The sequence below is a fragment of the Dreissena polymorpha genome, chromosome 2, assembly GCF_020536995.1.
Source record: "Dreissena polymorpha isolate Duluth1 chromosome 2, UMN_Dpol_1.0, whole genome shotgun sequence".
In the NCBI taxonomy this organism is placed as follows: domain Eukaryota; kingdom Metazoa; phylum Mollusca; class Bivalvia; order Myida; family Dreissenidae; genus Dreissena; species Dreissena polymorpha.
In genome coordinates, this window is record NC_068356.1 from 89,789,463 (window position 1) to 89,804,148 (window position 14,686).

At 34.3% G+C, this 14,686-nt stretch overlaps 1 protein-coding gene across 1 annotated transcript in view; it reads right to left on the reverse strand.

The window, feature by feature from the left end:
- Positions 1-5,707: 5,707 nt before the first annotated feature.
- The window catches only part of LOC127868010 (chondroitin sulfate N-acetylgalactosaminyltransferase 2-like), a 32,079-nt gene continuing 23,100 nt past the window's right edge, over positions 5,708-14,686 (reverse strand). The window contains exons 2-3 of the mRNA XM_052409568.1: positions 8,235-9,362; positions 5,708-7,715 (exon numbers count right to left, since the gene is read on the reverse strand). Of these exons, the coding sequence (XP_052265528.1) occupies positions 6,221-7,715; positions 8,235-8,425 (1,686 nt within the window). The 5' untranslated portion in view covers positions 8,426-9,362 and the 3' untranslated portion in view covers positions 5,708-6,220. The remainder of the gene's footprint in view (positions 7,716-8,234; positions 9,363-14,686) is intronic.

Below are 14,686 nucleotides of genomic sequence, written 5' to 3' on the forward strand. Positions count from 1 at the left end.
AAATGCATATTTCATTAAACGTAATTGGCTTTTTGCGGGAAATCATTGTTGGATGATTGAGAAATAGGAAATAAAATGCGCTGCTTGTTAGAACACCTATACCATTTTTTTAATATTCCGGATGGATAGAGGATAAATATGGTATGTTTTGCATAAATAAAATAGCATATAAAACATAAAATTATTTGCATTTGATATTCAGAGAGCATGTAAAATTCGATAAATAGTTATTTCTTTTGGAATCAAGATGATTCTTGCTTACATATACACTTCAAACGTTTGTGTTTGAGAACCGAAACGAAATTCGTTGCCGGCAATTTCCGACAACAACGAAACAAAAAAGTTAAGGTGACATTTAAAGCGTTCTAATTATGCCAATTCTTTAAATTTATATCAACCATGTATGTATAGCTTATATTGCCTTCGAATTTAGCTGAACGTACATAATTTTTTCTAGGGGGAAATAACATGAAAAAAGACAAAGTCTCCGTATATTACGTCATGATAACGCGCTATCAAAATGTGAAACTGAAAGTGAATTTGTGTGTGCAAGTCAGATTCATAACGCTCGATTGGTCATTGTCGGCTCGGGTACTACTTAAATGTAACCTGGAAACTATAAAGTACACTTAAATGTACCACAATACGGAAAATATACTTAAATGTACCCAGAAAATTTAGACTGTACCCAGAGTTGTATTCCCGCCCAAAATCCGATGTCGTTAAACGCGATACGGAATACAAAACAAAATTCTCTTTAAACAAAACCTGCCTCAACTTTCTTTTTTTTGAGTACGAGTTTCGATAATATATTGATCATTTTACGTAATATTGACATGAATGTGAACATAATCAATTTAAAAAAACGACAACGACCAATTTAGCGTTAAAATTCCCGTGTATTTTCCGTACCCGGTATTCATTTAAGTATACTTTAGAGTACCCGGGGTACATTTAAATAGTACCCGAGCCGACAATGACCAATTGAGCATAATTAACAGGTCCTCTCCGAAAAACTCAGCGTATTCGCGAATGTCCTATGTGCGGAACTGTCCCTGTGACCTTTCAGGAGAAATTTAAAAGTATTTTCACTAGAAATATCAAGCATTTTTAATTTTTATGTATTGCAAAATGTTATTGTGACAGAGTCTATCATAAAGAACCATTATTGATACATTTGTTTTTACATTGTGCTTTTGTAAGACATCAAGTTGGGAAGCGATATTAAGGGGAGGGACTCGGGCATTATTCCAAATATTGATTTTTGTGTTTACCTCCCTTTTATAGTTTTATATCTCTTTTATAGAACATTCAGCGATTATTCGTGTTGACCATCTTGATGGGTCAGCGCGTGCTACGGTCAGTTTTCCGAATGCCTGTCTTTCAAATCTATAGGAACACAATTGTCTGACCTGTTTCTAATTAGAATCTGGTTACTTTATGTTATAAACGTATAAAATATTCACCGAATATTGACCTGGAAAAAGGGAGTAGTCGATTAAGTTTTCGCATTGTTTTGTGGTATGATATATCGGCGATTCGAACTGCTAGAGGGGATGCGCATACATAACGTGAGGCGAGTTATGTAAACATGGTCATTAAAAACAACGTAGTTTGATAAACGTAATCTAGCTACATGTTAGAATGTAGAGAACGCAATTATACTTATTACATCCCTTTTATGGGAGACATCGAAAACACTCCCAACGTAAGTCCATGTGTCGTGCGTGTTGGCATTTTTCTAAAATCCGATTAAGTGAACAAGTGTATTGTAAGATTGTTGGTAGACAGCAGGCCCTTGTCAGACATTTTTCGTAATGGCATTCTTCTTTAATACAATGCACATCCTTCCGAAGTTGAACAACCGCAAATCAGTCTACTATTGGCCGATAAATGTTAATTGTTGGGTCACATTTCAGAGAAATATTAATAGTAACAAGATATAGGTTTGTTATAAATGGACTTTGTTACCGAATGAGTACGGCAAACCATGGTGTACACATTATTGTTACCGAATGAGGACCGCAAACCATGGTGCACACATTATTGTTACCGAATAAGGACCTCAAACCATGGTGCACACATTATTGTTACCGAATGAGGACCGCAAACCATGGTGCACACATTATTGTTACCGAATGAGGACCTTACTTAATGAGGACCGCAAACCATGGTGCACACATTATTGTTACCGAATGAGGACCGCAAACCATGGTTCACACAATGACAACACTAGTTCCATTTACTATCAATCACTGATGGTCATATTAAAAAGCGGTTTGATCAAAGTTTCCAGGACTGTCTTCAGTTGGCTAACATACACTGTAGAGTGAATTATGTATTATTATTGAAACATTATACCAAATGTGTACAACTGGCGTATCTAAAGGCTGTCAAAATCAGATCCACGAACAATGTGGATTTAGATAGTAAATCAACACATGAGAAAATGGTTATCAATTCAAGATTTAATTTGTCATTTTAATCAAAATATGCATTCTCAAATGTTAACACAACATAATTATGTGTAATACAACATTTATATTACTTAATGAGAATATTAATAAAATGATTTCTTAACAAACAAAATTGCGAGTCATCACTGTGAACTAAAGTTTGTTAAACCAAGGCACTCTGTATTAATCTGTTTTTACAATAGTTTATGTTGTATTGTTTTGGATAACAATATAACATTTGATTTAGTATTATTAATTATTACATTAAATGTCCCATGTAAATGATTCAAAGGTTTGAAATGAATATTATTATACATGATACATCACTCATCACTATGTTTATCAAGCACTTCAAGCAAACGCTTATTTCTTTTAAAGGGACCGTCAACCATGAATGATGAAAAAAGACAAGTGTTAAAATGTCGTATTTGTTTTTACAATTATTAGTTTATATTGATTAAAATATCACTACTGGAATATTACATTACTTGAAAAAAGTTCATATTTTCAGTATATTCAGGCTTGGGGAAATTGCCGGTCCGCCGGTCCTGACCGGCAGATTTCCATTTGGTCCGATAGATTTAACAAGAATATCGGTCCTGGCGACCGGCAAAATGTGAAATGAATGCAAACAAATAAATTTGTTTTCAATGTTAAAAATTCGAAGAGCAAATCCCTTACTACATCATGAAAATGAAATTGCTCATTGTTTTGATGTTTGCGATAAGTTTGTTGCGTACAATTAGCAAATCCAACTGGTTACACAACACCTACTTCAAACTCAGTCGCAAAATCGGCAACTGCGTTCTAACAAAAAAGATCTTGGTAGCTTTGACATATTTTTCGAGTTGATAAGGACATTAAAATATGAATTTCTGTATGAAGCATGGCTTTAAAAAGGTTGTTCATAAAATATAAACAATGTTCTAGTGATATCTTTATAACATGCACTCATCATAGGTCTCAAACAAGTTATCATTTAAAATTGTACAAGTTAATGTCCGTTAACCGCAATTTTATTTTCGATACTTCCTCCTTACTTAGTTTACGTTGTTATAATGCCTAAATGGATATCGTTGGTAAGTTAAATATAGTTTGACCAATTAGATGCCCTGTTACATATTTCGTTGGATGATCATCATTATTTATGTTAATCTACATAGTTGTGTTGTTTTTTTTCGGTCCGACAAAATTTTCTCCGGACCGGCACATTTTCTGAAATGCCTGTCCAGATGACCGGCAGATTTTTTCCAATTTCGCCAAGCCTGTATATTCAATAATAAAATTTCGCGATGTGAAATCAAAGTACATCGCGAAAATAGGTGACATAACAATATACACACTTTAAATAACGCAGGTAGACTGGTCATTTATATATAAAATATATACAATTCACTACGCATGCACAATTTGCATTCCTGGGTTTATTACGTGTCGATGATGATCAATCTGCTTGCGTTATTTATAGTTAACAGGTAGTTACCTGGTACACATGCCCAGTAAAATTTTATTACAGAATATATGAAGATATGAAAACTTTACAACTTTTTCAAGTAATGTAATTTACCAGTCCTGATATTTTAATCAATATAAACTAATAATTGTAAAAAAATACAGTATTTTAGAACTTTTATTTTTTTGTCAGTTGTGGTTGACGGTCCCTTTAAGACACTAAATGGTAAATACTGATGTTTGAACCACAACAAAGGCACTTGACTTTAACTAATTACAGCACACACTTGTTACTTTAAACACACTTTATAATAAATACTGAAGTTTGAACAACAACATGGTAAAGAGTTAGGCACTTGAGTTCAACTACATTTGTATAATAATGACTATACAGTGTGGAATTCACTTAGGCACTAATTCAATATACATGAAAAACAAACACAACATTTAAACAAAGTACTAGCACAAATAAAAATTGTTTGATATACATGCATTGCTGGTAGCATTGTTTGGTACACCTCCATGTAACTAGGCATGAATGTATCAACAAACACATACATGTACTTCAATTAAAACAAATTAACACATCATAATTTCTTCAGTTCTTGGTTTTCAAAGTTAGATGATAAATGTACATGTTGGTTTTCACTGCTACAGTATGAGCTTTGAAACTTGCCAACCCAAGTGTATTGCTAGGTGAAATGTTATTTGTTATTCAAAGTTTAAAAATTGCAGCTAATTACTAACACAATGTGTCAACTGTACATGAATTTTTGCTTAACTGAATTAATAAACACATTCAAAACTTAAAGTAACATAACAAAAAAAAAACAATCTCAAAGAACTAGAAATCAACATCAACAACAACAACAAGAACACACCACATTAAATAAAATGTCCATTTGTCACTTATGGCTTTCAAGCCTTATAAATAGATATGCAAATAAATAAAATAATGAATTGTGAATCCCTGCAGATAACACTTGTATCGTACGATACATAATGAAAGTAGACGAACAAACTGCAATAAATGTTATAAATCAGTAAACAAATCATAGTTTGAAGTGAACAGAACTATCGCAGTCTTGAACCAAATTAACATCCAATCTAGTCTTAATTAAGGACCATCTTTAACTCTTTTGTAAAATACACGTCTATCCATTTAAACACAATATCTGCTGATTCTGCTATTAAAAAAGACAGAGATCAAAATTATCGACTATCGTTGTTATTAAAGAGATCCTTTATTAGGCATAGTGTAATATATATTTAAATACAATTTTAACATAATTATGCTGATAATATTAATAAGCATACTCGCCACATAATGCAGACACAGATGCACTGCATCGATCGACATTTGCTTCTGTATTTTGACTTTTAACCACTTGAGTATGAATGACAGAAAAAATAAAAATATTTGATAAATATCTAATAAGTAACTTTTCACATTTAGTTTTCAGTGTTATAGAACAGGTTTTGACTCTAAACACATGTTAATTAAAGGACTAGGTAAGGCTATAATAACTTGAAGACATAATTGTACAGAACTGTGGCACTTGCATTTAATATTTCAATAAACTTAATATTTCTAATCTGTCATTATTCATTGTTCAACATGATGCAAACAAGAGATTTTGGTGCAACAAGAAATCCTGTCATAAGATTAATAACAAGAAACTGAACACAAAACGAATTATACATGGTTAAAACCTTAAGTGAATTGTTGACTAAGATTATTTTTAATCCTTCCTATGTGTTCAGGTTTACAGAAAAAAAACATTTATTTAGGGAGTAGCCACAAACAAATAAAATACTGATTTGTCTTTAAAATAAATCAAATCTGTAAACCTATTTTTTTTATAAACTTTCCTCTAAAAATTTTAACATAAATTGATAGGTTGTAACACTGTTCAATTATTCAAAACAGAAAATAGCTTTCTGTCAATTAACAATAGATTTAAGAAATACAAAAATACTTGTGATTTTAATTGTACACAAAATTACAAAAATATACTACCATCTACTATATCAGCCTTATTTTGAGAAAACTGGTCTTAATGCATGTTCATAAAGGGTTCTCCAAGATAAGCCTGTGCAGTCCTTTGGGCTAATCAGGGACAAAACTTTCCGCTTTAACAATATTTTCGTTTAAAAAAGGCCTACTTTAAACAAACAAAAAATAAACAAAAGGGGAAAGTGTCATCCCGGAAAAGCCTGATTAGCACAGGCTAATCTGGAATGACACTTTATGCACATGCATTAAGCCCAGTTTTTCCAGAACAAGGCTCTATTTATTGAGGTATCATGTGTCATCTAACAGGTTCCCGAGCCTCGTGACTTCTGATCAACGAAGGTCCATCGATCAGACCAATCTGAGGGGGCAGCCCAGTCTGGTTTCCCGCCAGCGACTTGTGCAGTCGCACTTCGTCCTTGAAGGCCAACAAGCCCAGTTGCGCATGCGATGCCTCGTTGAGTGCTTTGGAACGTATACAACTTCGGTACTGCTCAGAGTTCAGCTTCGGGTCACACTGTTTGGCGTGCCAGAGGTGGAAAATGCCCGGATCAGTGGCCCGAATAACCATATAGTCACTTTTAACAAATTTTTGATACAGAAACACGTCCTCGCCACCCCACCCTGAAATGTACTCGTCAAAGCCGTTCACCGACTTAAAGTCTGATTGATACTGGCAGGTCATACCGTAACCAAAGTCTCGCCAGAAGCCAGTGTTTCTTGATATGACTAGTTGTTCTTTTTCCGCCGGAATGGGCATGTCCTGAAGGCTGTACACAACATTGGGATTGTACAGACTGAACACGATGGGAAAATACACCCTCTTCCCTTTCTCCGTGTTAAGTCGGCATCGTTCCAAGAAATCTACATTAAACACAATATCCACATCACAGAGGAACAATATAACGTCATTGGTCTTCCAACTCAATACGCCCACCTGCAAACCCCTCCCTCTGGAAAATTCTTCCTTTAGTGTAACAAGCTTCATATGTTTATATCGATAAGTTTTTGCAGTGGATGTCATGAGATTTTTCACATCTTCGAGACCGTCCTGACCAAAGTAAACCACAGTCAGAAACACTCGTTGGTCCTGATTGATCACAACTCGGATAAAGCGAGACAAAAATTGCTGGAAGGCGTCTTTCCTTCCCGACAATGGAAGCACCAAATTTATCCAGGTGTCAGAAGTGTTTTTAGAAGTCTCCTCAACATTGTACAAAGTTGTAAAGGGTCTGACGACTGTAATTTTTTTATACGAGGATCTTTTATTAGAATTATCGATATCTCTGAAATATAGCTCGTACTGTGTGCCCGTCAAAGGTTCAGTGCGATACATCCCCTCTATGAAATCCTCCATCTCGTACAACTTCATGTCAGCGGTCCTACGTTTGTTCAATTCACCCATGGCATACAAGATGACATCGTTAATATCCTTCCTCTTATATCCAATCGGCTTTTCAACCACTCTTCGACCTAAACCTGGCTCGACGAGAAAAATCCTGTTTAATGTAAATTTAGTAAATGGAATGAGCTCGTACTCAGATTTTAAAGCGACACCTTTCAGAATTTCGGCGTTGTTCAAAATGTCCGTCATTATTTCAGAGGTATTTGAGCTGACCCTGGTAGAGGTGGATTCCATATTCTTCTCAGTGCTATTTTTAAACTCCTGCAGCGAACGTATCAGCAGCGTTTGGTTGGTGACCTGACTAGTGAGATGCTTGGCTTTCTCACTGGTCGATGCCAGGAGATTCTCAAGGTTACGTATCCTCTCTTGTAGGGACGCCACCACTTCCCTGTGAGAAAAAACAAAACTATTGCCAAGCAATATAATTATGTCCCCTACCGGCTCCACCATTGTCAGATTTTTTTGTATTTGTTGCCATAGCAACCAGAATTTTGGCATAGGAACAAAATGAAATGATGTGCATAGTGCCCATATTGCCATCTATCCATGTTTCAAGTTTCATGAACAAATATTAAAAACTTTAATAAAAGTTATCACAGGATCCAGAAAAGTGTGACAGACTCACGGACACACAGAGTGCAAACCATAAGTCCCCTCCGGTGAAACCGGTAGGGGACAACAAACTACATGTAATTTAATGTACATTAAAAATCATGGCTTTAAATCTTTAAGTCCTATAAAGAAAAATTCAAAAATATAAAATTATGTATTTGTGAATCCCAGAATTTTTTTTTTTTTTAAGATAGATAATAAAAATAGATGAGCAAACGGTTATAATCATATTGAACTAGAAACATAATCCAAGTTCGAAATGAATAGAAATATTGTTGCCTTCAGCCAATTTTACCTCGAGGAATCTCGCTCAATCTCACTGGGCTGTTTGCTCGAGAACTCGACCAGGCGCCGCTCGCTTCGAAACTGAGCGTCCATGTAGACTCCGAATTTTGCCACATACATCATGGACATCATCGATAGACAGAAGAGGAGGAAAATGACCCTGGGCATCTGTTGGCTCATCCTGTTGTACATTTTCTTCATTATGATGGTTGTTTTTCAGCCAATAAGCAACTCATTACCTTTATTAGAAATCTGTAATATCGCCATCCATTTCCTGCTTATCAAACTCCAATTATTGTTAAGTGACGTATAAAAAATGATTTATACATTACTTATTTCACAGACACAGCTCGATCATTGAATTTTTTTTTTTTTCAGATGAATAGCGTTGCAGTCGTAACATACATGGTCAAGTAATATCCACAACTGTCCATCCTGTTAACATTTTCACCCATTAAATGCCTCACATATATTCGGCTTCAAAGTTCTTTTAAGCATGTTCAGCTTTTCTAGTTTTGATTTCCCCTTTCAAATCTTTCTCACATAAAACACTAATTTCTGGTAATTTTTTTAAAGTAGGAAACAAACCATCAAACAGTGATCCATTTAGACACCTTTCATCATTTATCAGGGTTCAAAAAAGGTAATTTCAACCAGTGTTCTTTTTGATCTGTTGTATAAACTGACAATAGATCTATTGCCAAAGTGATAACATATAATCCACCAGAATATCCCCACAATCCCTGTTTCAGTGTATTATAACCATACACAAATTAACCTCAAATAAGCGGTTATTATCCTGTCCTGTTTCACATGCTTCTTGCTGTTGTTTTTTGTTTCTATTCATAAAGAAATAATCATTCACTTCTCAAAAAAATTTCATTGATTACCGTTCCAAAATATTTTAAAGATCAAACAGCTAGATTGTAACAATTGTTGTTTTACTCCAATATTTGTGTCTTTCCAACATGATCTTTCATACTCAGATCATAAGGAAGCGAAGTCCAGATTCAACTGTTTCTACCCATATCTTCCTTCATCTCAGTTCCTATTGGTACAGTCTCTCTCTGTAAGGTTGGTAAAAGTACTTTACTTCAAAGCATTGTGTGCGATTGTTTTTGTGACTTCTCTTTAACATCTGAAAATATACAAATAGAGGTTTTGTTAGCACGATCTTGCAATTTCTAAGAACAATAGAAAAGATCTATCTATTTAAGGTACCCATACTAATAATGATCAGCCTGCCGCAAAATACAGGTATATTGGTTCATATCAATTGATATCGTGACTGGCTGAGATAGGGCTAAGCAATCGGCATGCATGTTACCTGATCACAACTGATCATGTTATAATTGTTAGCCTATTTTTTCATATAATGTGGTATGTATCCTCCCAGGTTCTTGTTTAAATGACCTTTCTGAGAAAACTGGGCTAAATGCATGTGCAGAGAGTGTTGTTCCAGATAAGCCTGTTCAAGCCACACAGGCTAATTAGTGACAGCACGTTCTGCTTGTATGTAATTTTTCGTTTACATGAAGTTTCTTCCTACAATCCGGTCTATGCAGAAAACTTTGTTTCTGATTAGCCTGCGCATGAGGGCAGTTTTCACTGAATGGGGCTCAAATACAGCTGTATGATCTTTTTCTGTAAATTGATTGAAAGTAAACGGTTAAATTAAAGATATATTTTCTGAAGCAGCAATAACAACAAGAGCTGTCAGAGGACAGCGCGCTCGACTATTCGAGTGCTTGACAGTATAACGTAAGCCATCATGGGGAAATTGTTCATATTCAATAATTGATTAGACGATCTTTCAAAAAAAAAAAAAAAAAAAAAAAAAAAAAAAAAAAAAAAAAAAAAAAAAAAATTTGGGGGGGGGGGGGGGGATAGGGGGGTGAGAGGGGGGTATAATGTGGGGTGTGGTAATTTATTAGATGATGTTAAAAAAAATGGGGGGGGGGGGGGGTTGTGGTGGGGGGGTGAGAGTGGGTATAATGTGGGGTGTGGTAATTTATTAATGTTGTTAAAAAAAAAAAAAAAATGGGGGGGGGGGGGTTGGGGGGGGGGGGGGGAGGGATTCTGGGTAGGGGCGTGGGGGTATTGTTTGGGTGGAATCCATTGTGGTATTCAGGTAAGTGTTGTTTTGTCAAAGTAATAATAAAATGTGATCATAAATAAAGAAGTTATGGCAATTTAAGCAAAATGTTCGATTATCTAAGTGTGAAAGGGGCCATATTTATGTCAAAATGCTTGATACAGTGGTCTGGTCTTGTTTATAGGTTGGGGTCATGTTGGTTAACAAGTATGCAACATATAAAAGCAATATGTCAAAGGATATAGGAAATATTTTGGGTAGTATGCACACTTTAACATAGATTTATCAATAATATGAATATTCTAAGTATAAAAGGGGCAATAATTATGACAAAATGCTTGATAGAGTTGTCTGCTCTTGTTTATAGGTTGGGGTCATGTTGGTAAACAAGTATGCAAAATATGAAAGCAAAATGTCAAGGGACATAGAAAATATTTGGGGTAGTACGAAAACTTTAACATTTGCATGCTAACGCAGACGCTAACGCCGGGGTGAGTAGGATAGCTCCACTATATATATTTCATATATAATAGTCGAGCTAAAAAACATGTACAACAGAAAAATTATACCCATAAAAGCAGTTTTACCTTTATTTTGATAAGTTGCAAATTTCATTAAATGGAAGATTCTATTTTTCTAATGGCACATTTGATGTTACATTTAAATTCAAACAAAAAACTATGTCTTTTAAAATGTCAGAGAAATCTTTAATTCCATGTAAATTTAATTCAGTACAATTATCACACTAAATCAAATTTAAAATCAATATTGAACAACACAAATAAAAAATTACATCCTTTCAAAATACGTTTGTCCAAATACTACAATTCAACTTTATTAGCACTTAATGTTTAACAAACTACATTTTCTGATGTAGTACAATTGAAAACTTTCTTTTCAAGGTTATATCCACTACAGCTGAAAACATGTGCACTTTATAACCAAATAATTAACTCCATACTTAATTTGGCGCCACAAACCTCCAAGTCATATTCTTATGGCAAACTCATTTACGAATGGAATTACAATTTAAAACTTATAATTCCACAAACAATTAAACTTGAAATGCTCCTAATTTTTTACTCAATAGGGCACCGCAAACCTCCAAGAAATATTATAATCGCAAACTAATTTTCAATTGGAATTAACATTTAAAAGTATTTTACAAACAATTAAACCTGTAGTGAGCCAAATTTATATTGTACTAGTAATTACTATTTGCCCAATGCTCAACAGTATCGAGTTTAATTTGTCACTTGTAATTCCTCCATTATCATATTGTTTACATGCATAAATATCCTCATTCTGCCAGTATAATTGCCTTTTAAATGGTATACACGCTTCTCTAATGACATATGAAAGAAACACACAGCCACTCTGTTAGGAACTAAATTTTTATAAATGTCACAAGTGCTTCCATCAAATGACTTTAACCATTATCACCACTCATGTTTACAGGATGTCGGATCAACTTTATGGTATGAAGGGTCCGTTAATTACAGTACTGACAAAAGTAGGTGAACATGTCGGCTAGTCATATAAGTCATTGTTTGCCTCGTGGTTTTATTTTCAAAGTAATATGGTACCAAGAATAATTTCTTGAGTATAAAAATCGCGGGAAATTAAATACAACATCAATGTATCATTAACTGTAATATTAATACATTGGCAATGTTTATGGTAGTTTTCTTGTAATGTTTTAAAACTATTTTAATCAATGGTAAAAAGCAATCAAAGTAAAAACGATATGTTAATGCAGCTTTTCAATACTCCTTTGATAACTTTGTGAGAAGAATGCTGTAGGTTCATTTTTGTTAAACATAATTGAAGATATTCAATGCATAAAGAACCATAATGCCACCTTTGAATGGATGGGGGATAATAAAGTAATCTATCAAATATTAGATAAATAAAGTACTCTATCATATAGCATTATTGTTATAGTACAGACTCCTGATACCTATTCAAATATTAATTTTTTTCTTTTTCATAATTATTATGCACCGAGATCATACGTGCTAATTTTGTTCCTAATACAAATCTAATCGTAATGACGAATACTTTGTAATCGTGTAGTTTTAATGCTTTTATAATTGCTGCACATAAAGCATGGAAAGGATTTCATACTCTTCAAGTACCCTTTCAAGAGTTAAAATTATTTCTCCATTAATTGCTATGTAATTATTTGCACTTGAATACCCTTGATAGTAATAATAAATGTTTTATAAATCAAAGATCTTTGCAGCCATCAAACATTCAAATGAAAACGAAAGGCTTGTATTAAGAAAAAAACATGTCCTAATTATTCATGAATTTATCAATTAAACTACAACCAAATTCTAGGTACATTAAAAACATCAGTCTGTCAGTTTATGGATGTTAGGTTTTGATATTCATTAACATGAACATGACTTTAATTAACCCAATCTTTTGTATGGCTACCAAGAACACAGCCACGGCAATAGTTAACAAGTGAATTATAAATTAAACTCAGCTATCAGAAAAACTAACACAATAAAACACAAAAACATGTGTCAGTCACAACAGGTGATAAAAACAGTTGAATGTCAGTGTTAAAATACAACCATCTCACAAAATTTGATGATTTTGTTTTTCTACCTTTCTTTTTTTGAAATCCATGTGAACTTCACACTCTGATGGCTTGCAGGCTAAATTGCCATAGTGGTGCAAAAAGGTACCATGTGCTTTCTACTTTCAATGTCACATGAACCTTTTTGCATCAAGGTGGCAATTAATAAGATGTGCCCTTGCGACTCAAATAGGGAGATTTGTACAAAGGAGCTCCACCCTGGGAAAACAGGGCTTAATGCATGTGCATAAAGTGTCATCCCAGATTAACTTGCTATTATAGCTGGGAGACTACCTATAAACATTTAATAGCCTAAGGGCAGAAATTGCCGTCCCTTATTAGCCTGTGCATACTGCTAAAATATTAAGGACACAACAATTAATCCTGTACATGTTTACAGAATGCCAATATTGGTTTAAATTCTTCTGGGATATATTATAATTATTATAACAGTGAAGCCAATTGAGCAATCTTTCATAAAAGTGTAGCCAATTGTGTCTTGTTCTGAGAAAACTGGGCTTAATGCATGTGCGTAAAGTGTCCTCCCAGATTAGCCTGTGCAGTCCGCACTGGCTAATCAGGGACGACACTTTCCGCTTTTATGGTATTTTTTAAGATTCAAGGAAGTCCCTACTTACCGAAAATCAAGTTAAGGTGGAAAGTGTCGTCCCTGATTATCCTGTGCGGACTGCACAGGCTAATCTGGGACGACACTTTAAGCACATGCATTATGCCCAGTTTTCTCAGAACACGACTCAATTTATCTAAATAAATGGATATCTCTTTACATAACTGATATGTACATAAAAAGTTACTTTTATGATGTCATAAAAGAGCAATTATAGTTGTATAATTTTGAGGCCAAAGGGCCACTACTTAAATATCAATATTGCATGTGATATACGAAACTTCACATTCCATTGAATCAATCCAGGCGAGTGTGAAATGTAATGTAATGGAATCTACCATTCAGAAGTCCAACACTGAGATCTTCATTATCAACAGTCACAATTTTATTTGTTGGGATAGGTCACAATTTTATTTGTTGAGATACGCCTGCAACAATTAAATGGCAAAATGTTAATTAAAAATTCCTAAGCTCAACATATTCTATTAATTGAAGTTTGAGGACAATTGAGTCACCCTTGGATGTGTTCTATTTAGTGGATAAGCAGTTTGAAAGCAAGGTGAAATGGTTTTACAAAGTAAAATAGGTGTATTTTTTTAAAATTTGGCTTATAGTTTACTTTAAACATACTGTTTATATGTTAATTTTTGCACAAAGTCAGATCTTGATATTAATAATCCATAAGAAACATTACCATACAGTGCTCCAGGTAGGATTTAAAAAGGACAGGGTGGCTTTGTTGCCAAAAGGGCACTTTCGACGCGTAGAATTTTGTCAAAAGGGCACTTTCGAGTGCGCGGTCCTTTCTGGAATGCTTCCACATGCATTTTAATTTATATGTTATTAATTATTGTTAGAATATATTATTCCCATTATTATTAAACCATTTAAATATAATGTCTACAAAATGGAATAAATTAATTACTTGTAATGTTATAAGAAATTTAAAAATTTTTAGGGGGGGGGGGGGGGGGGGGGCGGAGGTTCAGGAGGGCAGGGCGCCCTCGAATTTAGGCCTAGCTGGAGCACTGCCATAGCATGAGCACTTTTTGCAGGGCCACAGCTTTATGTTGAATAGGGATTCCAATAAAAAGAAAATACTCTCAAGAAACAGTTTTATTCAGATATTCACTTTCTGCAATACAAACA